The following is a 24,138-nucleotide window of genomic DNA, read 5'->3' as shown; positions in this document are numbered from 1 at the left end:
TATGGTGAGACTGGGAATATAAGCTTTCTTCCTCTTTGTTACCTTCTTTAAATAGATTTTAGAAAAGCTACAAATTGTCTCTCTGCATCTCTAAATCACCTTTGCCTTCCCCTCCTCTCTGATCTTTTTTTTATCTCAAATTACTCGATAGGGTTTCAACCTGATAACTTTTTGATTGTATAAGCTTGTAGTGATAGATACCATCTCTCATAATAAAAATCCAGGAGTTTTTCATAAATTCTCTGCTTGTAAGTTTATGATCAATGCCTCTACTTTTAAAGCACTCCTTCTACTGATTAATGCGGTGGGAGAATCAGTCCGGGGAAATTCAAAAGGTAGTCCTACTGTAAATCTTCAGTCAGAAACAGTTGTTTGGATACGACTGATATTTCTGTCTCTCCTGTGGCAGAACCCCGCTGTTTCACTCTGATAAACGAGTATATTTTAAAACAAATTTGAATAGACAAACAAAATAATAACAAAGTCAGGCCACAAATCAGGAAGGTCCTTGAGGACCCCTGTCTATCTTTAATTATTGGTTTAATATGTTCAAGTACCCTGCTCAATCAGCATTTTAATGCTGTTCCCAGGTAGGTGAAAAATAAATCGAAAACTGGCTGCATGTGGAACATTTTATTAAACAGAACATTACAAAAATCAGTGCAGACTTGTTAGCTCTTGCCAACTTTTTACTACGAGAACATTCTTGAAGATAGGAAATTCAGTGTTTCTTTAAATATATAAGTGTTTAGGCCCTGATCAGACACCCATTCACATGGAACTTCGGGTTTAACCCTGTGGAGTTCAGAGAAGGATTGAAGCCCAAGACTGCTGAGCCACTTTAAAATGGCACGTATTCAAACAGAAGGCTAAAGGTTGTTTGTTAGATTGCTGCTGTTAACTGAGCAATCAGCTCACAAACAGCTCCTCCTCAATGAATAAGACATAGGCATTGCGAAAGCTACTACTGTTTGTAAATGTATAACTCAGCTCTGATTTTACTGCTGATCAGAGTTTACATCACATCTTGAACCACAAGTGCCAGCCCTTATGGACTTTCTTAGTTTTCAGCACAGAGTGCTCACATCCTCAAATTAAGCAACTAACTGCTAGCAACGGCTTAGAGGCATTCTCAGTTACATATAGGTCCTAAAGTAGTAAGTGAATTATTGTAGCGCTTACAGTGGTTAAAAGTTTAAATGGTTTAATTTCAGGGTATTCAGTTTTGTCACAACTTTAACTCAACTATGTACAACATACGTTAACATGTACAAAATTGTGTTGTCACGCTGTAAACTTAGTGTCATAAAGCCACTGGAAAAGCTCATCTATGCCTTTTCAGAATAAAAACAATCATACAAAGATTTCACATTCAGAAGGGACAAAATAGAAAAGAGGTTGCTATATCTTGCATATAAGTTTCTTGCTAATGAATAATGTCATTTGTGCAGTAGTGAAGTTAAGCCATGGATTCTGTGGCTGGTAGGAGATTGCCTGATTTGGTACTTGAGTGTGTGGGCACACCAATCAGCTGTTAATATGAATGTTAAAGGTCTTAAAACAGCAACCTACAGCACTGCACAGTATAAGACCTTGACTGACTACACAACTGGCTCTATGCATGGTTTCATATGATTGGCAGCTAACGGAATAAACCTCTCTTTTATAACTAGGTTCAAAAGGTGCAATTTATTCCAAGTAGAGAAACAATGTTTCAGCGCTGGTAACAGTGACTCCCAAGCTATGTCAGAAAACAACCCCCTTGAATGCCACTGAGTCAGAGAGTTCAGAGGCTTGGTCATGAATGGAAAGTGGGTGACCCAGAGCAGGAAGCAAGGAAGTACCAGACTGATGGGTGGCTTGGGAAACCTGCTAAGGAAAAATGAGACTGTGACAAGGCACATGTCACACAACACCTAGAAAGGGTGTAGATTTTTGTGGGGGAGGGACTGTTGGGATCAAAAAGGGTAATTTGGTCCTGAAGTAGCCAGGAGTTTAAAAAGTCACAAACTGTCCATCAAAAATACCTGTAAATATAAAGCTTAGTTGAATTACTATAGTAGATATGACTTTGTAATTTGCCACCCAGACTTACTAGGACAAAACTATTTCCTCACCTCTAAAACTAAGTGGTATTAAGTACCCTTAATATGAAAATTGCTTTACGTGCCACATCTATAGAAAAAGTAATTTTCTTCCACAAAAGCCATTTCTAGTTCAGTACCAGTCTAGTAATAAAATGAAGGTACACTGCACTTTAAGAGAAGGAAAGGTAAAAGTGCTTGTGCATTAGCAAATATCACTATTGAAAATTTTCATTTTTAGACTATGTGTTGTGAAAATTCTCCTCTTCTTCGGGACTGTTATGTATTGCATATTTCCACTTGATGGTGTCCTCTTCAAAAACAGATTGTAGGTAAAGAGCTGACCACGCCTGGAATCTGGTGACACAGAGAGCTGTGTCAAGAGGGAAAAACATTAGTTTTTTAAAAAATATTGATTAACACCTCAATTTAAATCTTTACACAGGTTTTGTGAAAAGTATTAATCTTACTTACATATCAAAAGAATTAAAATCAGGGAGATAAAAAGAAAAGATCCTATGATATCATTTATACCATGCTCAAATTAAGGATGGATTATTCACAAGTCATTTCCTAATACACGTTCCTGAAATACCTAGCAATGGGACTTCCTCTATTTCCCCTAACAGAATCCTCCAGGCTAAGTACAGTCAAAAAGGTTAAATTGATTCAGTCTTTGCAGGTTGTCTACACTGCACAGAATGAACTGAAAAGCAAGTGAATGGACATTCGCTTTTGCTTCTGAAAATGCAGCTGCATGCCTGCAGTTGGCGGGTCCAGAACCTGGGGACTTGCTAGAGCATGACTCCCTGCTTGGCTGGAGCAGACAGCTGGGGCAAAAGCTAGTCCATCCACCCCGGGGGGGTGGGGGGGATTGCTGAGGGAAGTACAAAGCATCCTGGGATGCTGGGGAACTGTGAGTTATTTGAATCTGAAGGGGATCTGGGACAGAAGTTCAATAAACCAATTTAACCTAAATCAGTTAAGTCTCATGCCACATCCATCCAGGATCTTAAACTAGTTTTGTACATTTTGAAAATGGTTTATGTGCACTGAACTTCTGTTGTGTTACATATTTGAACTGGTTTCTAATTGCTTATACCAATTTATGTGTCATTTCTGTCCCTAGCCCCGAAGTCCATTTGAGTTCGACAAGACTGTTTTTTCAGTTGGTTTTTCTTTAATTTCATTCTGTCTCCCCAGTTTTTACCTCTTGATTCATCCTAACTAAAAGAAATACGCTTCCTTAGGATTTTACAAAAGCTCAAATTATGAGGCCAGCTAAGATCTCCCAACCTTTACTGATTAATTGAATAGCTAGTTTAATCCTTTCTAAGTCAGTCCTTCCAGTTTATCTACTGGTACCAAGGTACCCAGAATTAAATGCAGTTCAACATTCAGTGTGACAAGTGGACTAAAACCTGGCATGCATGTGCACACATCTGCATTACCACAGCAACAAAATGGTTTATTCTCCACTCCAGAAAAGGAGACTCTTGTTTGGGACATCAACTGAAATACTGGCATGCTTCATTTCAGAATGGGTTCCTTTTTTCCAAAAGCAATTTTGAACTGAACAGTTTAGCTATATTTATTTCTAAACATTAATTTTCCCTTCACAATGAAGGAACTCTTTATCGGGAACCTGACCGACTCAAAGCTCACTAGCTCTTGGCCCCTGGCACATGGAAGTGCTGATGTGAATTAGAATTTACATTCTAGGGTAAAGTATGTTGACATGAAAAAACAGGGGATTTAAATTAGTAAGGAAAGGAAGTGTGTGATTAAAGCAGCTCAGACTCTCTAACCTTGAAGAATTTCCAAATGCATTCCTCAGCACTCTTCATGCAATGCACTAAACCCCAGCAAAATCCTCATGTTATGCTTCAAAATCCCTATCATTTTAATGTCAGTCCTCTTCTCCGTTTCAAACAGGTCCCCACTGAGTCCCCTCTTCTGAGGAATTCTCATTGTACTTTGTTTTCTCGTTTCTTTTCCTGAGCTAAGCAAGTTTAATCTCTGATTCATTCTGAATACCAGAAATACCAGTTGGAGCACAACTAGAAACTCTTTGCTTCTACTGTCTTCCCTGACTGTATTTTTTAAGAGTTAGTCATTGTCCCTATCTGTTCACATGTGCCTTCAACACACTAAGCCTGCTGTATGGTAACTAATCCTTCTCAGTCATTAAGTGTCGCTGAAGAGTCTCACGTGTTCACTGCTCTCACAGGACAGAACCCATGCTAATTGTGCAACTCAAATGCCTTAAATAACAAACGACTTGAAGTTCTTCACCCCCAGTCTCAAATCAGTTTGCACTTGTTACATTTGAAAAAGCAAACTAGAGTTGAAGAACTGCCTGGCCACACTATAAGTCTGTCTAGAAAGATGGAAAGAGAGATTTCTTTCTACTCTGTATTGTCACACGTACTGATATACAAAATTAACTGTATGTTTTGAATGTGTTTGCCTAAGACCTCCTCTTACCTTGGTTTGAATTAATGCTTTACAGTTACTTAAACTGAATCCATCTACTTTTAAGTCTTCATTTTCTTTAACATTTGAATCTTCAAAAACATCATCCTTACTGCCTTCTGAATGGTCCTAAGAAATAGAAAGTCATTTAAACATGTGCTCAGTGTTTATTTAATGTTAGAAATGTTTTATTCATGAATGGGTACTTGCCCCCCAAAAAGGTTCTCCTTTCAGAATAACTAAGCAAGAACTATTTATTTTAGGAAGTTGCGGTCCATAACATGAGGTTTGTAATGTGGATTCCGTGTATCCATATACTTCCACTAAACTCAGGGCAGCAATATATTGAGCCAAAAGACTACATGCTTTGATCAGACTGCTGAACTGGGAACTGAAAGTTCACTAGATTACTTGCACTGTGTCCTTGGGGGTTTTGGTCAGACCTCGTCTACACTAGAGTTGAAACTCTTTAACAATATCAGTATATTCAAAACAGCACCACCACCCTGCCTCTCTTATCGTGATGTAACTGTATCCATGGTAAATTACTGCTCAACATTTGTATATGGTAACAGAATTACCTATGCCAACATAAAAGCTGCCTTTATACTGGAATAGGGGCAGCCACACTTTTGAGGGGAAGGAGGGTTGTAACAGTATAGTTATAAAAAAAAAAGTCCACTCCCCTCCCATAAAAACAATTACAACTTTAAAGTGTTGGCATAATTAATTATCCAAATAAAGGTATAGTGATAAACTTGTACAAAAGGTTGATCAGTCCAGGTAACACTGAGCTTTCCAGCTGCTGGTCTATTTGCAATCTGAACAGAAGGAATCATTAAGAAAGACTCTGTTGCTCCTCAAAAGCAGGGTGAAAAATTTTAGGGCATGGGCATATGAACCAAGTTGCTTACTGTAAGGTAAAAGCAGGGGCAAGGATTTACCATCCATCAGCCGCTCCATGGTAACCATCTCTATGCACATTCTTTCCTCATGGTAACAGATATTATTCTGTGGTAGATTAACCCTACTTTACTGCATGCAAAGTTGCAATAGTTTAGCTTCCATTTACTGGTGGGGAATGCAGTTACCAGAGGACTCTTAATCCCTGCCTGTCCCCTTGCCTCCCAGTAATTTGTTTGTGTTCCCATGGCCTACATTTATGCCACCTAAAAACTGATTATTATCATGATAACACTTTGGGGAGTTTTTAAAATCTAAAATCTTGATCTTTCAACTTAGTTAAAAAGATGCTTTCTTTTTTTTTTCATCTGGAATGAGGACACGATTCAAGGGGAGACAAACTGAACATCATTCTAACTTGTAAAGTTAAGTCTTACACAAGGTACTTAAGTCAGCCCAACTGATTCCACTTTTTCCAGGGACCAAATTCATTTCTATATAAGTCAGTGGAAAGATCCTCACCAATACAAGGGGAATTGGACTGAACTTGTATAAATTGTTAACTATAAATTTTCAAGGAGGACAAAAAGTACCCAACTAGTTTGTATTTGAGAAACTTTAGTTGGCAAAGTATATCTGGGGTTGACCCAATCATCTGGCAAATGTCATGTACTGCTGTTATAATGTAGGCTATAACACAATCTCTGTTACGGACTGGGAAGGTGAAAATTTGATCCCAGCATCATTTTAGTAGCTAGTTTGAACATCTTAATTGAGAACCTTCAAAGCTATCATAATTATAAGTGCCTTAGTTGAAAAAAACTTTTGTTTGTCACCCAACAAACTATAGTTCCAAATGCTCATGAATAACTGGGATGTGATTCCCTCAGCCTTGATGATGTAAATGAATAGGAGTTTAAAAAGAGAGTTACACAGGTATTCTAGCAAGCTTTTATTTCAAATTACCTTTTCAGATGCATCTATTCCAAGAACAGACAAGAAAATTTCTTGGCAGTGGGATGTATTCCAGGAATATCTTAAACTGGGAGTGTTATCGGTGCTTCTAAAAGTTCTCCATATGTTCCCAGAGTCAATACTAGAAAAAAAAATGCAACTTGAAATAGTTCAGAGAATATTTCCATACCAGTACTTCACAAAAAAGTCATTATCTTTCATTTCAGTCTCGCTGCAAAAAACTGCATATGGATATATTGAACCACCAGTTATAGAATTGAACTGATTTGAAATTATTTCTACGTTTCTCCATACCATCAAGGTGGTCTACCATCAAGAGGTTCCATTTTGCCCTCACTAAAACAGCCATGCAGCAATGGCATATTTGAGAGCTCTGTTTACGTGCCTGCATATCTCCAGAGTGAGGGCAGAAGCAGGAAGAAAATATGGTTTAGTAAAGTTCATGATCTAGAGCCTGGATTGTACAGTCTTGTTGTGGAAATATGGCAGGTGAAAAGCTGAGCTCTTCAAAGGCAATTAACTCTGCAGTTTAGTTAATCTGCCTCATCCCCCCTTCCTTGATTTCAGCTTTAGTATTGCATTGTACCAGGCTGCTATTCATGTTGCTCACCTTTCAGCTGTGAACTAAGTGATGTGACTAACTTCTGTTACAGGTAATGTACCTAATGTATCTGGGTTCTCATATTATACATATTACTATCATATCAGTCTATTTCAAGATTTTAAAATAATGTGCTCTCTCTTTTCCCAGCATGTTAGAGTTACCTGAAGACTGAATGCCAGATCCTAATCAACTTCTACTAAGATTTAGGCACCTTTCCCCAGAAGGGTTGCCCTTATTGGCAGAATCAGGACTCTTATGACTGCAAATGAGGTGTTTCTGTTACACTGGGATCCAGGATGTCAGAAAGGAGACACCTACCTAAACCATTATGTCTACTTGACTTCAGTAAAAACTTCTTCAGCATGCACAGTGCCTACATTTTAGCCAATGGTGTAGTGTCAAGAACACTTGCCTTAGAAGTGGGAGACCAAAGTTACAGGCACCAGTCATTTCAGGTATGGACACATGTACATTTGGATTATGTTCCAATCCAGGGGTTTTCAACCCCAAGGCCACAGGCCAGATCTGGCTCATGGAGCTGGGTCATCTCGCCTGTGAAGCTCCCCACTGGTTCGGAAATGTGGTGGCACAGAAGTGGTGGCAGCAATTGCTGGTCCCCTCCTGCCAAATTTCCCAACCCAGAGGGAGCCCTGTGGGCCAGATAACATGGCCCTGCATGCTATATCTGGTGTGCAGGACCTGGCAGAGGCAATGAAGAGCCCAGTCCCAGCACACTGGGTTGGGCAGAGGTGGCAGGGCCTGATCCCAGCATACTGAGTTGAACGGAGGTGGTGTAGGACTGATTAGGGCACACAGGGTTCAATTTAGGTACCCAGGGACTGGGGAGGCAGCACAAGGGTGGGCAGAGGTGGTTTTGGGCCCAATCTGGCCTACAGACTGGTTCCACATCATTCATCTAGCCCACAGGACCCAAAGGTAGAGCACCACTGTTCTAATCTTTGCATGGACAATGCAAGAATGAGAAACATGCAGAAAAACTGCCCCAAGCGCAATATTGCTTCATGTGGTGTTAAAGTTGGAGCAGTTTTGCTACGTTTGTACAGTACCCACACTGTCCACAAGTAATGATAAGTGCTGCTGCCCTTTTGTGACATAGGTACCTAAATCCTGTTTAAAAGCCTATGAGGTTAATTAGGCTCTGGCTCTGTGTGTGTTTGACAGGAGCCCGTTGATAGGAAATGCAAAGTAGAACCATATTTTATTATAAACTATAATACTTGGAGTGTCAGTAATGTAAGGCAGAGGCCTGGGCAGCCAGCACAGTGGCAGATAGGGCAGGGACCAGAAAGCAGAGCAGCAGATGAGGCAGGAGGAGGAGACTGGAGTGGCACTCCACTCTAACCAGGAAGGGTACAGGACAAATTATTGGCACACTTGCCAAACAGGTTGGCCCCCACTGATATAAGACATGAATAAGCCTAGTGTTCAGTTAAAAAGCTCCTGATATATGCAGAAAGAACCATGGCCGCTAGTTTGAAAGCTCCTGATCTTTCAAAAAACAAGTAGATCGACATTCCAGCAGCCTTCACAGACAGTGCGTTAACCATTTTGACTGCTATTAACATTCCTGAGTGAGGGAATCACCTACACAACTGATTCAGAAGAATCTCTAGCCTAACATGAGGGGAGCCTAACATAATCATGAAGGGAATTAGGAGGATGTGGTTAGAGGAACAGTAGTTGTGATAGGGTGAGAAGGACTTTTGTTGCTGCTCTGGCTAACACGCACATGGGAAAGAGAAGGAAAGCAGATAACCAGAAGGACACAAGAAGGGGTGTTTAAACATTCCAGGAGCGTAGTCATTAGATATGCTACCAAAACCAGTAACAGCTCTAATGATACTTAATATTTGTGATATATAAGTGCAGCTTTTATCGTGCTTTTGAGCTGCTAGAATTGCAACCCATTTCTTTTAAAAACTCAGTATGCAGGCTATTAAAATGCACAGGCTTTGAGAATGAACAACTAAATCTACAACATGTCTTAGCATTGCTGCACCTATCTTTCAGATGGCTAGCTCCAAGCAGAAACCTGTGTTAGGCACCTAAATTCCCTACAGAATGAATGAGGAGCATTAGAAGTCTAGGAATGGAGCCCTCAGGAGGCACTGAGTGACAGATACCTATGCCAGAAAACAGGAAACATCTGAATCTTTATTATTCATTTAAAGTTGTTACCAAAGTTGTTTCTTCAGAAGCTCAGGAAGCCCAGCATCTTCATCCTTTGTGTTAATCACTTGATCTAAGCTTCTGATGCTCTCTGTGGACTGTGGTACGGGGATTTCTGGAAAGCCCAACTTAAAAATATCCTCATAGCAATGTTTGGCCTAGAAAAATCAGAGTTATTATGCATATTAGGCTAATCTTGCAGTTCATACAGGAGTTGGACCAGAGATTATAGATGTCAGTGGGAGTTTTTGCATCAACTCGAAGCCTGACCTAAATGCAAAACAGGCAAATCTATAGGCAATTTGTATGTACACAGGACCAGGGCAATAGTACAGGAAAGATACAGTTTAGAGCACTTTTCCTTTCCTGTAAAAGTTCAGTATTTCAGAATTGCTTTTGCTCTTCATCTTTCAGAAAGGTAGAGATAGATGGTGGTGGAGGGGAGGATATCCAGATCAGCCAAACACCCAGAGCTTACAGCATTCACCTAGGATGTTGTAACAGAGCTTGGTCTTCACATCCCAGCTGAGCACCCTACCTACTGGGGTGCTACGAATTAGTCTGCAATGGAAGGGTGGGCATTCATCTTTTCAAAACTGGTATATACTTTCCTGCAAGCAGGTTTTGGTGATAATGTGGTATACAAATGTTTAGTCCAGGGGTGGGCAATATACAGCCCGTGGGCTGGATATGGCCCGCGAGGCCATTCTATCCGGCCCACAGGGCCCCTAAAAAATGTAGAAAATTAATATTTCTCCGCCCTTGGTTCCTGTCAAAAATGAGAAGAACCAAGGGTAGTAGGACCCAGGGGAAGCCCAGAGGGCTCCAACAACAGTGGGGCCCGCCTGGCCCTGCCCCCCTGCCAGGGCTTCTGGCTTGGGAGCATGTGACGGCCCTGCACTGGAATCACAGGTAAATGCGGTGGGGAGAAGGGCGGGGGGGACCCTGGGTAAGAAAGGAACGCGGTGATGGGGAAGCGGCCCCTTCCCCGTCCTGTGGCCAGCGCCCCATGCTGCAGCTGCTCACAGCCCATGTGGGTCTGCCTGTGCCTGCTCTGGACAGCTCTGTGGGCTGCAAACGGTTGCAGCAGGGAGTGCCGGCCATGGAGCGGGGCCGCTTTTCCCCGGGCTCCTTCCCTGCGCAGAGAAAAGTGGCTACCATGGGGCTAGGGGCACTGGGTGTGAGTGGGTGGGGAGCCAGTGGGAGCTCTATGGAACTGGGTCAGCTACCCTCTCTCCCTGCTGGTGCAGCCCAGCCTGGCTCCACAGACCCCTGCCAGCCTGTGTCCCGCTTTGGGCTCCACTGGTGCTGGCCCTGAGATATTGGTCCCAAAATGGTGACCAGGGGGCGGGGCTACCCATGCGGCCCTCCACAGCCTGCCAAAACTGGATAAGTGGCCCTCCGCCCAAAATAATTACCCTCCCCTGTGCTTATATGACTTCTTTATGTTAAATGAAAACGCTAAATGACACTTTATAACTAAACAAAGTTAATTCTTTGCACAAAGTACTTTATATTTTTGCAGGGTTTCCCAGGAAGCTTAAGAGGACACATTTGTTCATTTCCTTGTCAATGCACCAGACAACTCTGCATTTCTTTACCTGTCATTAGAGAATCAGAAGGGAAAGCATACACTTTTGTTCCCTTATGACCATGATGACTGAGGATTTCAGGGCTCAGATCCTTATTCACATGAGTAACATTTACTCATGGAAGTGTGGAATTAATGGAATTATTTGCAGGAGCTAGGATTACTCATGTGCATAAGGGTATGTTGAATCATGTCCTTTCTGGAGTGTTGCTCTCATGTCATCTGTTCCAAAAGCTAGATCAACTTTTTATTCTTTTTTGTAGAAAGAACAAAATTAACGTGATGATTTTTTTTAGACATATTAATGAAAGCAATATTTGTTTGGACATTGACTTCCCTTTATGTGTTTGTAACCCCAAACCTGCAGTGTTGTGTGAGAACTAGAAAGTAAAAAGGACCATTCTGTCTTACTTGTCTAGTGAAGAAGTGTTAAACACCCAGCTTGCAAGCCTACAGAGATCAGAGGGGCTGGGAATTCAAGGCAGTGAGGAGCTGGGTCTGCATCTGAATTCCCAGTGAAGAAGCCCCATTTACCCCCGCCCTGCCACTGCTGCTGTGTGTCCCACCACTGCCAACTCTGGATCTGGCCCAAGAGGCTCTTTGTCTCCAGAGTGGATCTGAACAGCAGCGATGAGTTTGACAGCCCAGTTCTAGTGCAAGTAAAGTTGGAACCAAAAAAAAATTAAAGAAACATTAAGCAAAAATGGGGAAACATACACTTTAAACATTCGGCAGTAAGTTACATAAATGCTACAGAAGGGATTTCTTTAGATTATTTCATAGCCAGTATCCTTTTTATGTATTATTGTGTTTAATTTTTAATTAAAATTACTTAAACCTACATCTTGTTTTCTACCAAATTGTAAGAATCTTAAAGTTAGTTTAATTTTGAGCCTAAGCTATTCAATTGTGTCCCCTTAGAACACAGGTGGGCAAAATCTGCCCCGCGGGCCATATCTGGCCTGCCAGGCACTTTCATCTGGCCTGCGGCGCACCCCCAACGAATTGTGCCCAGCCCTTCCACCCATGAGGGTGGGAGCGAGGTACCCATACCAGCCCCCAACCTATCCTATTATGACGGCTCCATTGTGGGCGGAAAAGCCAGCCCCACTATCGTGGGACAGGCTGCTGCTGCAGGCTTCCCCCACATCCTGCTCCCTCTAGGCAGCAGATAAGGAAGTGGGGGCGGAGGGGGGGCTGGGCTGCAGCTGGGCAGGAGCATGGAGTGTGGGACTGGTGCTGGCTGCAGTGTGGAGCCCTTGCTCAGGGGATGGCAGCAGCACAGAGCTTGGGTGGGCAGGTCTGGGTGGGTGGGGGAGGGGCATGGGGACCCTCCCACACTCCTCCCATGCTGGGCAGCTCTGGCAGGCAGGGCGGGGAAGGGCAGCAGCAACAGCAGCAGGGGTGGGGTGTGCTCTGTTTGGTAGGCGTGTCTGGATCCTGACTCCAGCCAGCACTGCGAGAAGTGCAGGCCCTGCTGGGCCATTTGTTTCTCCAGCGCTTGCAGGGCACAGGAGGGAAGCCCCAGGCACTGGAGGGGCTGGGGCGGGGAAAGCAGCTAACTCCAATGTGTGGGGCTTCCCTCCTATGACCTGCCAGTGCAGGAGGAGTGCCAGGGAAACAAATGGCCTGGCAGGGGCTGCGCTCCTGCTGTAATGTGCAGCGCTGGTCAGAGCCAGGCACCAGCGCCCCACCTGCTGCTGCACCATGGGGGCAGTGTGGGTGGGGTCCCCACATCCCTCCCTCACACCTCACAAACCACACACAGGCGCACACACCCCTCCCCCCAGTGTTGCCTGCAGTTACTGCAGGAGAGGACAGTGTTCCAGAGCCACACACCCACAACCCCCAACATAACCTATCCCCCCCACACCCCACAACTGCCACAACCCCCCAACATACCTTATGCCCCCCCACACAGCCACACAACCCCTCAACATAACCTATACCCGCCACACAGCCACACCCCACCACACACGCACATACCCACAGCCCACCATACACCCCCCTACTATGCACCCCTCCCCCCACACACACAGTATAGAAGACTAAGATTGTTGAGTTATTATGCAATCACCTCTATATGTATGCAAACACAAATCATGAAAAAATATTTTTTTGAATAAAATTAAAATATATGTTACAGTAGGTGTTTGATTTGTACTGCATGATTTTTTTTCTGGTTCTAAGATGGCAACACTCCCCTCCCGAAAGGAGTATTTCCAGGAGGCAAGGGGAGGGGCTTCTGGTGGCAAAGGTCAGGAGAAGAGGTGGGACTTCCGGTCCCAAGATTGCGGCCAGAGGGCAGGGCACCTGTCAAGGGGTGGGGCTACCCATGTTGGCCCTTGACAGCTCACCAAAGCTCGTTAAGTGGCCCTCCACCCAAAATAATTGTCTGCCCCGCCTTAGAAATTACCTCTGTATGCAAGAGGCAGGGAAGAGGAATTTCTTAAATCGTTCTCTATGAAAGCAGACTGCCTCCAGACCTGGTGTCAAGTCCTAAGTTTCAAGCACTCATGTGATTCCTTCACAATGAATATGAATTCCTAAAGCAGAGGCCAACCTGAGCTAGCCTTCCTTAAGATGACTGTTGGGATATCCAAACCAACTGTCAAAGGAAAAATGTAACTGGAGAAATTCTCTCCATGGTAACGCTTATGTAACTTAACAGCAATAATGGCTGGATGTGCATAAGCCAGCAACCACTTCCATGGCTCTGGCTGAACAAAAGCAGTAGAAAATCTGCTCAATCAGGGAGACAGGCTGGATCAAGAAACACCTGGGAAGAGTTCTCTGTGCTAGCCAGTGGAGCAATATAGCTGTAAAGGGAAGGCATAGCGAGGAGAGGATTTAGGAATGCCAGGCAGCAACTCCTGGTTTCTGGAAAGAATAAGCTACGTCACCACGGTAAACTTACTTTGCCCAGCAGCAGCACCCTCAAAACGCATTGCACTGCTCTGTGAAGGCTGGTTCCTTAACCAGCAGTGCGGCCAAATCCAGACTTTACTCGGGAAAAATAATTAAAATTAAAAAGGGCCAATTAGCTTGACCTATTTAGCCTGCTTGCAACACCACTGTTACTGGTTTAGCACATGCTGAGCAGTGCAGTATGTGGCGGGTGCTGGTGCAAGGTGCAGCAAGTTTACTGTAGAGAAGAGCCCAAAGAGGCTATAAAATATGTGTATGGTGGGAATCCTGAACTGGTTTGATTTTTAGTGTATTTTTTGAACCTAGAATTTTGTAGCAATAGGGAGCTTTATTTGACAGATTGGACACTAAATTGCCTCGCTGGCTTATAGTATAGCTCAGTCAAATATAGATAAGATAATACTAATACTTCATATGCCTGTTTTGCTCTCTTTCTTCTTTCACCTCGTGGTTTCATCTTATTAATAATGAATGTCTTAATGTTAATTAGAGTTCATATCAGTTACCCTGTTATAGCTGGGTACAAAGGATTACTGTCTGGGATTAGCCCAATGGTCTTACAAATACTTTATTTTGTTTGTTACAGTGGCCAATACCAGATGTTTCTGTTTTTGTGCTGCCCTGGTCATTCCTCCTCAGCTACACTATTGTTGAGGAGATTAGTCTAAGGAACAGGGTCAGCACCCCATGGCCCTTTGGCTAGATTTTCATCGAACCATAGAAAATGAGGGTTGGAAGGGACCTCAGGAGGTCGTCTAGTCCAACCCCCTGCTCAAAGCAGGACCAGCCTCATCTAGATTATCCCAGCCAAGGTTTTGTCTAGCTGGGTTTTGAAAACCTCCAAGAATGGGTATTTCACCACCTCTCTGGGTAACCTGTTCCTGTATTTAACTACCCTCCTAGTGAGAAAATTCATCCTAATATCTAACCTAAACTTCCGTTGCTGAAACTTGGGACTCTTGCTCCTTGTTCTGTCATCTGCCACCACTGAGAACAGTCCAGCTCCATCCTCTTTCGACCCCTGCTTCAGATAGTTGAAGGCTGCTATTAAGTCCTCTCTCAGTCTCCTCTTCTCTAGACTTAATAAGCCCACTTCCCTCAGTCTTCCCTCATAAATCATGTCCCCCAGTCCCAACATTTGTCACCCTCTGCTGGACTCTCTCCAATTTGTCCACATCCTTTCTGTAGTGGGGGGCCCAAAACTGAACACAGTACTCCAGATGTGGCCATCAGCCTTCTTGGCAACAAGGGCACACTGTTGGCTCATATTCAGCTTATTGTCCACTGTAACTCCTAGGTCCATTTCTGCAGAGCTGCTGCCCAGCCAGTCAGCCCCCAGCCTGCACCAGTGCATGGGATTGTTCCGGCCTAAGTGCACTTGTCTTTGTTGAACCTCATGAGATTCCCTTTAGCCCAATGCTCCAATGTAGCTAGGTCACTTTGAATCCTAGCTCTATCCTCCAGTGTATCAACTACTCCCCACAGCGTGGTGTCATCTGCAAACTTGCTGAGGGTGCACTCTGTGCCATCTTCCAGGTTGTTGATGAAGACATTGAACAGAAATGGCCCCAGGACTGACCCTGGAGCACTCCACTTGATACCACTTGCCAACTAGACATTGAGCCATTGATTACTACTCTTTGAGCCCGATGCTCCAGCCAGTTTTCTATGCACCTTACAGTCTATTCATCCAGCCCATACTTCCTTAGCTTGCCTGTGAGGATGTTGTGGGAGACTGTATCAAAAACCTTGCTAAAATGGAACACCACATGCACTCGTCTCCCTGCATCCACAGAGCCAGTCATCTCATCATAGAAGGCAATCAGGTTGGTCAGGCATGACTTGTTCCTGGTGAATCCATGCTGACTGTTTCTAATCACCTCCTTCTCCTCCAGGTGCTTAGAAATGGATTCCTTGAGGATCTGCTCCATGATTTTTCCAGGGACTGAAGTCAGGCTGCCTGGTCTGTAGTTCCCAGGATCCTCCTTTTCCCTTTCTTAAGTATGGGCTCTATGTTTGTCCCTTTCCAATCACCCGGGACCTTTCCTGATCACTATGAGTTTTCAAAGATGATGGCCAATGGCTCTGCAATTACATCAGCCAACTCCTTCAGCATCCTTGGATGCATCCCATCTGGCCCCATGAACTTGTACACGTCCAGCTTTTCTAGGTATTAAACCGCCCCTCAGTCTTCTCTTCACCAGACTAAATAAGCCCAGTTCCCCCAGCCTCTCATAAGTCATGTCCCCCACCCCCCTCACCATTTTTGTTGCCGTCCACTGGACTCTCTCCAATTTGTCTACAAATTGTAGGTCTTTGCCTGTGCTATGCTGCAGCTGGGCGGCAAGGGCTTTGGTGAAGGGGGTGCTCTGCAATGCCATGCTCCAGCTCATTAGAAGTAGGGACCTACCAAACTGATGGCAAAAAAGGGTTTCCCTATGCCCCTTCCCTGCCCTCCTGCTGATTGGTGGAGGGGCCCTGCTTGCAACTCACTCTTGATCAGTAGGGAGGTGAAAACTGAGGTTTTAAATATAGTGCTGTTTTTGCCTCCTGCCACTGGTTGGCTGAGGGGCCCCAGACAGCCCTTCTGTTTGCTGGTGACTTGCTAGTAACTGGTGGGGAAGCAAAAATGGTGCCACTTTTAAAACCACGGTTTTAGCTCCCCTGCTGTCAGGAGGGAGTGGTGGGGTCCTCCGCTAATCAGCAGGAGGTGGGGACAAGGTGTGAGGTGCGCACATAGGAACATAGAAGATTAAAGGAGCTGCTGCGCCTTCTACCTCCCCTGTGACTTCACTAGATCCCTCAGTGAGAAGTGATTGAGGCAGCTGGGTCTTTGTGCCAGCCTTCCTCAGACCTGAGCTGGGTCATTCTGGCCCACCACCAAAAAACACTGCCAACCCCGGTCTAAGATTATGGACAAACATATATTTTTAGTAGTTTCAAATGTGATGGGGGAGTTGTTGCTTGGCAGCGCGCAGCAACTTTTGTGCTGTAACTGTACTCTGTGCCTGATCCTGTGGAAGCACAAGTGAGACTCTGACCCTGGATGAACCAGGGTCCTAGACTGCAACTATCCCTCCGCTTTTGAAGCCACTATTAAGCGTACATTTATCCATACCCTAAGACAAATCACCAAGATACATTTATCTAACAGGTAAAAGAAAGGGTTAGATTAAAACAGGGTTTTAATACATGTTATCTATGCCAGCATCTCCAACAATGCCTTTCACTGCCCTGAGACAGGGTAAAGAAAACTCAACATAATATTATTCAAATGAAGGAGTGTCAATGAAGTAATAGGTATCAGATGCATCCATTTGTCTTGAATAACCACAGATTAAACTGAAGCTTTGGTAACAACATAAAGAGATTCTGCTTTTAAAGAGAAATTCAGTGACTTGTTATGGTCTGCTTTGGCCAGGAGTTGCAAGGAACGCGTCTGTCCCTGGAGAAACTCTCCCACAAACAAAAAATTCTTGACTTAATCTTCAAAGCCCTCAATAATTTAGATCCTCTTTACCTATGAATGCTGGTTACCTTATCACAAAGGCAGTTCCCATTTTTGTCTTGCTTCGGATTCCAAACGTTTCTCTTACCAGCACCTTCCTCCTTTCTCCCATGATACCCTTTGCAATGGGTAAAACTCCCATGCAGAATCCACAAAGCTTCCACCTTATGGTTCTGGCCTTCAAAAAACTCAGTCATTAATCATTATCCTTACAGGGAAAACTACAGTCTAACAGGTGAACAGCAGGTTATGATTAGTGTTACATGCAATTCTTAGCCAAGCTCACTGAGGCTAAAAGGAAGATCCCTTTTGTTCTGGGTGGGTTGCTTTAAACCAAAGGTTTTTCAAAAAGGCTTCTAGCTTTGTTGTAATAATTTATTTATATTTTAATTTGCATTTCTAGGTTTTATTTTCCTGCAAAAAGGATGATTCTCAGGCTGGTAATCATTAATACAGGTTGATTTGCAATTAGCCATTACACTCTTTATAGCCTTTACATTAAATCTGACACATTTTGCTAACTAGAGTATGATTGAGACATATATATTTTCAGCAATTATATAAATTTTAGATTCAAATGGTTAATGTTTCTATGCTATGTTAGACACTGGAGAACAGCATTTCTTATTTGTGTAGTTAATTTTACTCACGGTTTGATTCGAGCTATTTTTGAACGGAAACTGGCATTTGATTAAAATGCAGAAAACCCATATTTATCCATTGTCCATTGGTTAAATAAAACTACATTAAACATGCTGGCTGTGTAAGAAAATGTGTTGCTTTTAATACTAAATGATGTACTAAACAAACAAAGCCTTATCTGTTGATAGTGAAATGAACTGATTACTGCTGGTCACCAAGCAAGTTAGTAGATCTGTGCTTCTCATACCTACTTGATCTTTATAGACTGGAAAAGGGAAACAAGTTTTCCTGCTTTTTCAGCTCTGAATAAGGTAGTAATTACACTGAGCGTATGGACAAACCCATGTCTGGCATGGCTTGAAAAGGCCAGAGCAAGGAGGCAGTGGGAGTGGAGGTGGGGGTGGGGATCAGGTTGAAGGAGCTGTTACTCTGTAAGCCTCTGGGGCTGCATATGTAGCAAAATTGCTCCAGCTTTAACCCTGCGTCATCTGGGGTCAAAGTTTGGGTGATTAGCTCACCTGTACGGCTACATGCTTATACCCAAATACCACTTTAGCATAACAGTTGCTGTGGGCTCTTGAGTAGCAGCTCTCTCAACCCTTTGCAAACCTCTCCACTCTATGTTTGTCCATAATAGTGAATAAACTAAAATGAAGAAAATATTCTCTGCACTTGCAGAACAGGCTACAGCTGTCAGAAGTTTCTAAGAACTGTCCTGGTGACCTTGTCCAGTTCAGTAGTCTGACATTCCTTATATTTTTTGGTAAACATTTCCTGCTAGAATATTTACTAAATTTAAATAATTAACAAATTGTATATCATAGAATCATAGAAATTAAGGACTGGAAGGGACCTTGAAAGATCATTGAATTCAACCCCTGTGCTCTGGGCAGGAATACAACTGAGATCAAATGATCCCAGCAAGGTGTCTGTCCAGTCTCGTCTTGGACTTCCAAGGTTGGGACTGTACCACCGCCTTTGGAAGTTTGTTCCAGATTCTAGTCACCCTTATGCTAAAGAAGTTCTTCCTTGCATCCAGCCTGAAACCATCCTCTAACAGTTTATGGCCATTGCTCTTTGTCCTCCCCTGGGATGCCCTAATGAACAATTTTTCTCCCAGGTCCCGATATTTCCTCCGTTATATACTTATAGATGGCCACCAAGTCCCACCTCAGTCCTGTCTTCCCCAGCTTAGACAGTCTCAGATCCCTTAGTCTTTCCTCATAAGGTTTGTACTCCAGGCCCTTAATCATTCTTGTGGCCCTTCCTTGGACCCTTTCAAGATTCTCCATGTCTTTTTTGAAGTGTGGCACCAAGAACTGGACACAGTACTCCACCTGGGGTCTCACCAGTGCCAAGTAGAGAGGAAGCATCACTTCCTTAGCCCTGCTCAACGCATCGGCTAATGCATCCCAGTATGCTGTAGTCAGCATCGCATTGGCAGCTCATGTTCGTCCTGTGATCAATCATAACCCCAAGGTCCCTTTCAGCCATCATGATGGCCAGGACATCTCCTCCTAACCTATATTCATGTCACTGGTTACTTCTCCCCAGATGACGCACTCTGCATTTATCCTTATTGAATTGCATCTGGTTCCACTCTGCCCACCTTTCCAGCTTGTCCAGGTCTGCTTAGATCTGAATCCTATCCCCTAGTGTGACCACTTTCCCCCATAACTTAGAATCATCTGCAAACTTGGCCAGCGCGCTTTCCACATCCTCATCTAAATCATTGATAGGCCTTACGAGGAGACTCTGGGAACTGGGTTTGTTCAGTCTGCATAGAAGAAGACTGACAGGTGACTTGATAGCTGCCTACAGGTATGTCAGGGGTGAACATTAAGATCTAGGGGAGCAACTCTTAAGAAAGGCACCCCTTGGGAGTACGAGGACCAATGGGCACAAGTTAATTGAGGAAAAATTTAGGTTAGACATAAAGAAAAACTTATTTTCCTTTAGGGTATCTAGAATCTGAAACACACTCCCAGCAGAGGTGGTGAAGCCACCATCCCTGGAGGTGTTCAAGAGGAGGTTGAACAAGTACCTCGTTGAGCTCGATTGAGCCCAATAACCTCCTGCCCATGCCAGGGGACTGGACTTGATGATTTTACAGGTCCCTTCTGGTCCTTCTAGTCTATGATTCTATGTTGAACAGCACGGGGCCAAGAACTGAACCCTGCGGGACACCACTGGCCACCTCCCGTCAAGACGATACAGACTCACATCCACTGTTCCCAACCAGCCTGATCATGGACTCTGCCAGCCCACAATCACCCATTTTTTTTTTTTTTATAAGAGCATCATGGGAGACCATATTGAAGGCCTTTTCAAAATCCAAGTATGACATCAACCGTGTCTCCCACATCTAAGCAGTTCGTTACTTGATCATAGAAGGAGATGAAATTGGTCAGATACAACCTGCCCACGACGAAATCACGTTGGCTATCCTTCAGCATCATGCCTTCTGCCAGCCTCTCACAAAATGGACTTACCGTTTTTTCCAAAATTTTACCAAAACATAGTAGGTTACAGCTTTAATATAGGTTACCATGCTTTCAAATTTCATTTTATATGGGCTCATTTTTTAAATAAAATGTATTTAAACAATTTAAATTTTAAAATATCAAATTTTAGTCTTCTAAATGTTAAATGGTCTAGGGCAGTGGTTGACAACCTTTTGCCCCCGTGGGCCAGAGCTTGTGACCTAGGCCCCTGGGAGAGGCCACAAATCTCTACCCTTCACCTGTGCTTACCCTCACTGGAGAAACCCAGCCTCTCTGCAGTGAGTGCAAACATCAGTATGAGAAACAAGAAGGGTTAGAGAAGGATGCTGTGGAGGAGGTGGGCAGCTTTCCACAGCTGTAGGCTGCCCAGTGCCCCAGCCTGAGTTAGACTTCCCTGGACCAAACACAGGCTGAAGGGTGTACGTTGCTGACCCCTGACTTAAGACAAGATAGTTGCTTACTACAGTTTATACAATGCCTACCTCAGAAATATGTGGTTGTAGCCGCTAACATACTACAATGTTATACATATATCAAACAATAATAAAACGGAACGTAATGTTCTATAGTATATCACTGAAAATAATTTTAAAATTTAAAACTATTTTAAATAATTTAATTGTAATAATACTTTTACTAATTTTTAAATTAAAAGCAAAATTATTGATTTTTTTTCCTCCTTAAACCATATCCTCTGAGTACAACATTTGGAAAATTTTCTGGTGTCCCAAAGGGAACTGTATTGCAAACACTACTAATTTTTTTTGCAGAAAATTTAACTATCAATACATACCTCATTTAGAGAACTGGAAGGAGCCTCTCTTTGGTTGTGTACAGACAGCTTGGAGCAGGGATGTCCCAGAGAAGAGCTGCAATATTCTTCACTTAAATCCACATCAGTTTTAGTAGTTTCTGTTGACTTCACCAGAACTTCAAGAGTGTGGTTGAAGCTGTCTGACTTGCATAAGGTTTTGCTGAAACCTTCAAAGTCACCCCAACTACCACTGAGTTCTAATGTGCAATTTGTGCTCCCAGAAAATTCTTCACAAGGCTTCCCTCTATTATTTCCTCCGCAAAGGCTTTGCTGCATCACTTGAAAATCCACCGTTTCTTCCTTATGTCTGCTTTCATTTACATTATGGTCACCATTTCCCTCACTGTTTTGACTGAGGGACATATTACCCAATTCAGCAGTAAGATCCTTCAAAGTTGTCTGGCGTATCAGGTCCGTGGTGTTAGGTTTTTCCATCAGTTGCTGGTTCTGCATTTTTGAGTTACTATAAGGAATTATTAGTGAATTTTTTAGTGGAGAAAACAGCAAATGAGGTGTAGATGCCTAAAAAGTTCTAGTACTTCCAGAACACGATGAAAGTCCTGCCTTCCATATCAAGGCAGTTGGGTAATGTTGCTGGACAAGAACAGTGTGTCCTTCAGTCTCTCCCCCAGACATCAGCACTCTGCTTGTTATTCAGTGCGACTTTCTTCCCATCCAGGATTTTAGTCTGCAAAGGAAGGATTGTAAATAAAGAGCTCTGTGATAACGGCTGTGTAGAGTTAAGAAAAGATAACAGACAAGGCAAGAACAAATGTTCACAAATGTCATGGTGACAACTATTACATTCCACTGTTAAATTCAGGTCTCTATCTGACATTTGCTATGTAGTCAGTCTCACTGTGTTTCCTGTTGCACAGCCAGTTTGCCCCTTTTTGGTTTGCATGGATTGTTCAAGATTTTTTAAAAGAAGAATGACATTACAGAAGTGCAAACATTGGCAGGAGTATATATTTAATTTCTATTTTTAGCCTCTTTTTAAATTGCTTAGAGCTCAGTTTGACCAGCTATTGCACACGCAAGGCCTAATTTATCATTTTGCACATTAAGAACCAAACGCACAATTTTTTCCCAACGTGTTTGGGAACTCGCGTGTTTTAAATGCAATGAAGAGTACAGGTTTCCCTTGCCAACTACCAGGGTTCAGCTCCTGAAAGTTCCCATGGTTAACCAGACAAAAGACTTATGGGGAAAACGGCAGGTGGCAGCGGGCTGATGCGCAGCCACGGAAAACTGTGGTTACTCAAAATCATATACTGTGGTAGCCAAAATGGTATGCAGAGTATTAAGCGCAGATATTCACAACCGTGGCTGGCCTGATGAAAACCTGTACTAGGACAGCGATTAGCAGAAACTGGTTTACTGACATCAATCCATTGGGTTCAATCTCCTCAACCCATTGCGATTTGGCCAGCGCTGGGGCAGGAGATACATAACCCAGGCGCGGTGCAGACAACACTGCTATCAGGCTAAAAACGGATGACAAGAAAGCCTTGCAGCTTGGGATCCTGGGCTAAAAACAAACAGGTCTGTCCTGAGTGTGATTCTCCCAGGCTGCGATTCCCATCCAAACAGGTGGGGCCAGCTGTTTACGCAGGCGGCTAGAAGGGCTATAATAAACTCAAATTAGTCTGTGTAAGAGAAAGAGTCATCTCCATCATTCGGGGCAGTAAAAGTGGGGCAACAGGCCTGTAGGTCGGCAGGATCCTGGAATAAAAGGCTTTATCTCGGGGAGAAATCGGAGTCTGTTTCCAGCTGGAAATCATGCTGCTTCCCTGGGCTGACTGGGGCCCCTTGCTACCTGTCCCGGCTGTCCCAGCCTGTGGCGCCAGGTGACATCCCCAGGAGAAACCCACGGGTGCTTTTATCACCCGGTGACAAGCCGTGGGCTCTGCTGCTCCAGGGCCCCTCACAACTGCCGCAAAGGCCAGGCCTGGTCTAGCCTCAGCCCTAGGGCAGGGGTCCCCTAATGAGGGAGGCCGGGGCCGGGGCCGGGGTCTGTCAGTCACAGCCTGGGATCACCTGCACTTGGTCGGGGCGGGGCCCTGCCTCAGTTTCCCCCCTCCATGCAGGCGGAGTGTAGCCTGTGCCCCTCCTCGCTCCCCGCGGCAGCGCAGGACTCGGACCGTTACAGCCGTTGGGCCCGGTTCGGGAGGGAGGGGCGGCCTTACCCGCATGGCAGCGGCTCCGCAGGTGCCGGGACCGCCGGGCCGAGCACAGCGCGCCGGGGGCGGGGCCACGGGCCGGGTGGAAGCGGCAGGTTGCTAGGGGCGGGGTCGAGGAGCGTGGCCTCGCGGTGGGGGCGGGTTCCACCGCACTATGGGAGGGCTTGTGGGAGGGGCAGGGCTCCAAGCGCTGGAATTACCCCGCCCCCACCCCGGGGGTGTGGCCACGCGCCGGGGGCGGGGCTTAGTGAGTTTCACGGCCTTATAGGAGCGCTTGTGGGAGGGGGCGGAGTTCCAAGCGCAGGGGTTACTCCCCCCCCCAGGGGATCGGCGGAGCCAATCGGAGCGAGGCCCCGCCCCCTTTTGCCTACTGCTCCCGCGCAGAATGCCCGCAGGCCCCGCCCCCCCGCGTTCTGGTCCAGGCAGCCAGCGCCGAGCGCCGGCGGGGGTACTGAGGAGGGCGGGCCCGCAGGGTTGGGAGACTGCTAAATGGGAAGAGAGCGGCCGTAGGGGTTTATTGTGGACCCGCACACTACAAGAAGCGGGGTCCCAGCATGAAGCAGTTTAAAAGGCCGCGTGTCCAACTCCTTAGCATCCAATGAGGCACAGCTTTACTAGGGACAGACGGGACGGGAAAATGGCAGCGGTCACCGCTGCCGTTGACAGGCCGGTTTGCACAGGATGAGCCTGCCTCGGGCAGGGGCCCCTCCAGCCCTGCCCTGCTGCTCTGGGGGTGT

General features: G+C 44.6%; 1 protein-coding gene across 1 annotated transcript; it reads right to left on the bottom strand.

Moving 5' to 3' along the window:
* Positions 1-621: 621 nt before the first annotated feature.
* Positions 622-23,501, bottom strand: CUNH14orf79 (chromosome unknown C14orf79 homolog). The gene is made up of 6 exons (XM_019550811.1): positions 23,408-23,501; positions 21,198-21,906; positions 9,241-9,389; positions 6,429-6,558; positions 4,572-4,688; positions 622-2,457 (listed from the first exon to the last, which is right to left on the bottom strand). Exons 2-6 carry the CDS (start codon positions 21,669-21,671, stop codon positions 2,290-2,292), a joined length of 1,038 nt encoding a protein of 345 aa, XP_019406356.1. The 5' UTR covers positions 21,672-21,906; positions 23,408-23,501; the 3' UTR covers positions 622-2,289.
* Positions 23,502-24,138: the final 637 nt, after the last annotated feature.

The sequence above is a fragment of the Crocodylus porosus genome, unplaced genomic scaffold (genome assembly GCF_001723895.1).
Source record: "Crocodylus porosus isolate Cpor-Errol unplaced genomic scaffold, CroPor_comp1, whole genome shotgun sequence".
In the NCBI taxonomy this organism is placed as follows: domain Eukaryota; kingdom Metazoa; phylum Chordata; order Crocodylia; family Crocodylidae; genus Crocodylus; species Crocodylus porosus.
Note: the sequence above shows the minus strand (reverse complement) of the source record. Positions and strands in the feature narration are given on the sequence as shown.

Excerpts from the sequence above, each read along its gene's own strand:
- CUNH14orf79 (XM_019550811.1), bottom strand. The coding sequence starts at position 21,671 with ATGCAGAACCAGCAACTGATGGAAAAACCTAACACCACGGACCTGATA. Across the intron at positions 9,390-21,197 it reads CTTCCAGTTCTCTAAATGAG|GCCAAACATTGCTATGAGGA; the intron begins GTATGTATTGAT and ends TGATTTTTCTAG. Across the intron at positions 4,689-6,428 it reads GAATAGATGCATCTGAAAAG|GACCATTCAGAAGGCAGTAA; the intron begins GTAATTTGAAAT and ends TCTATTTCTTAG.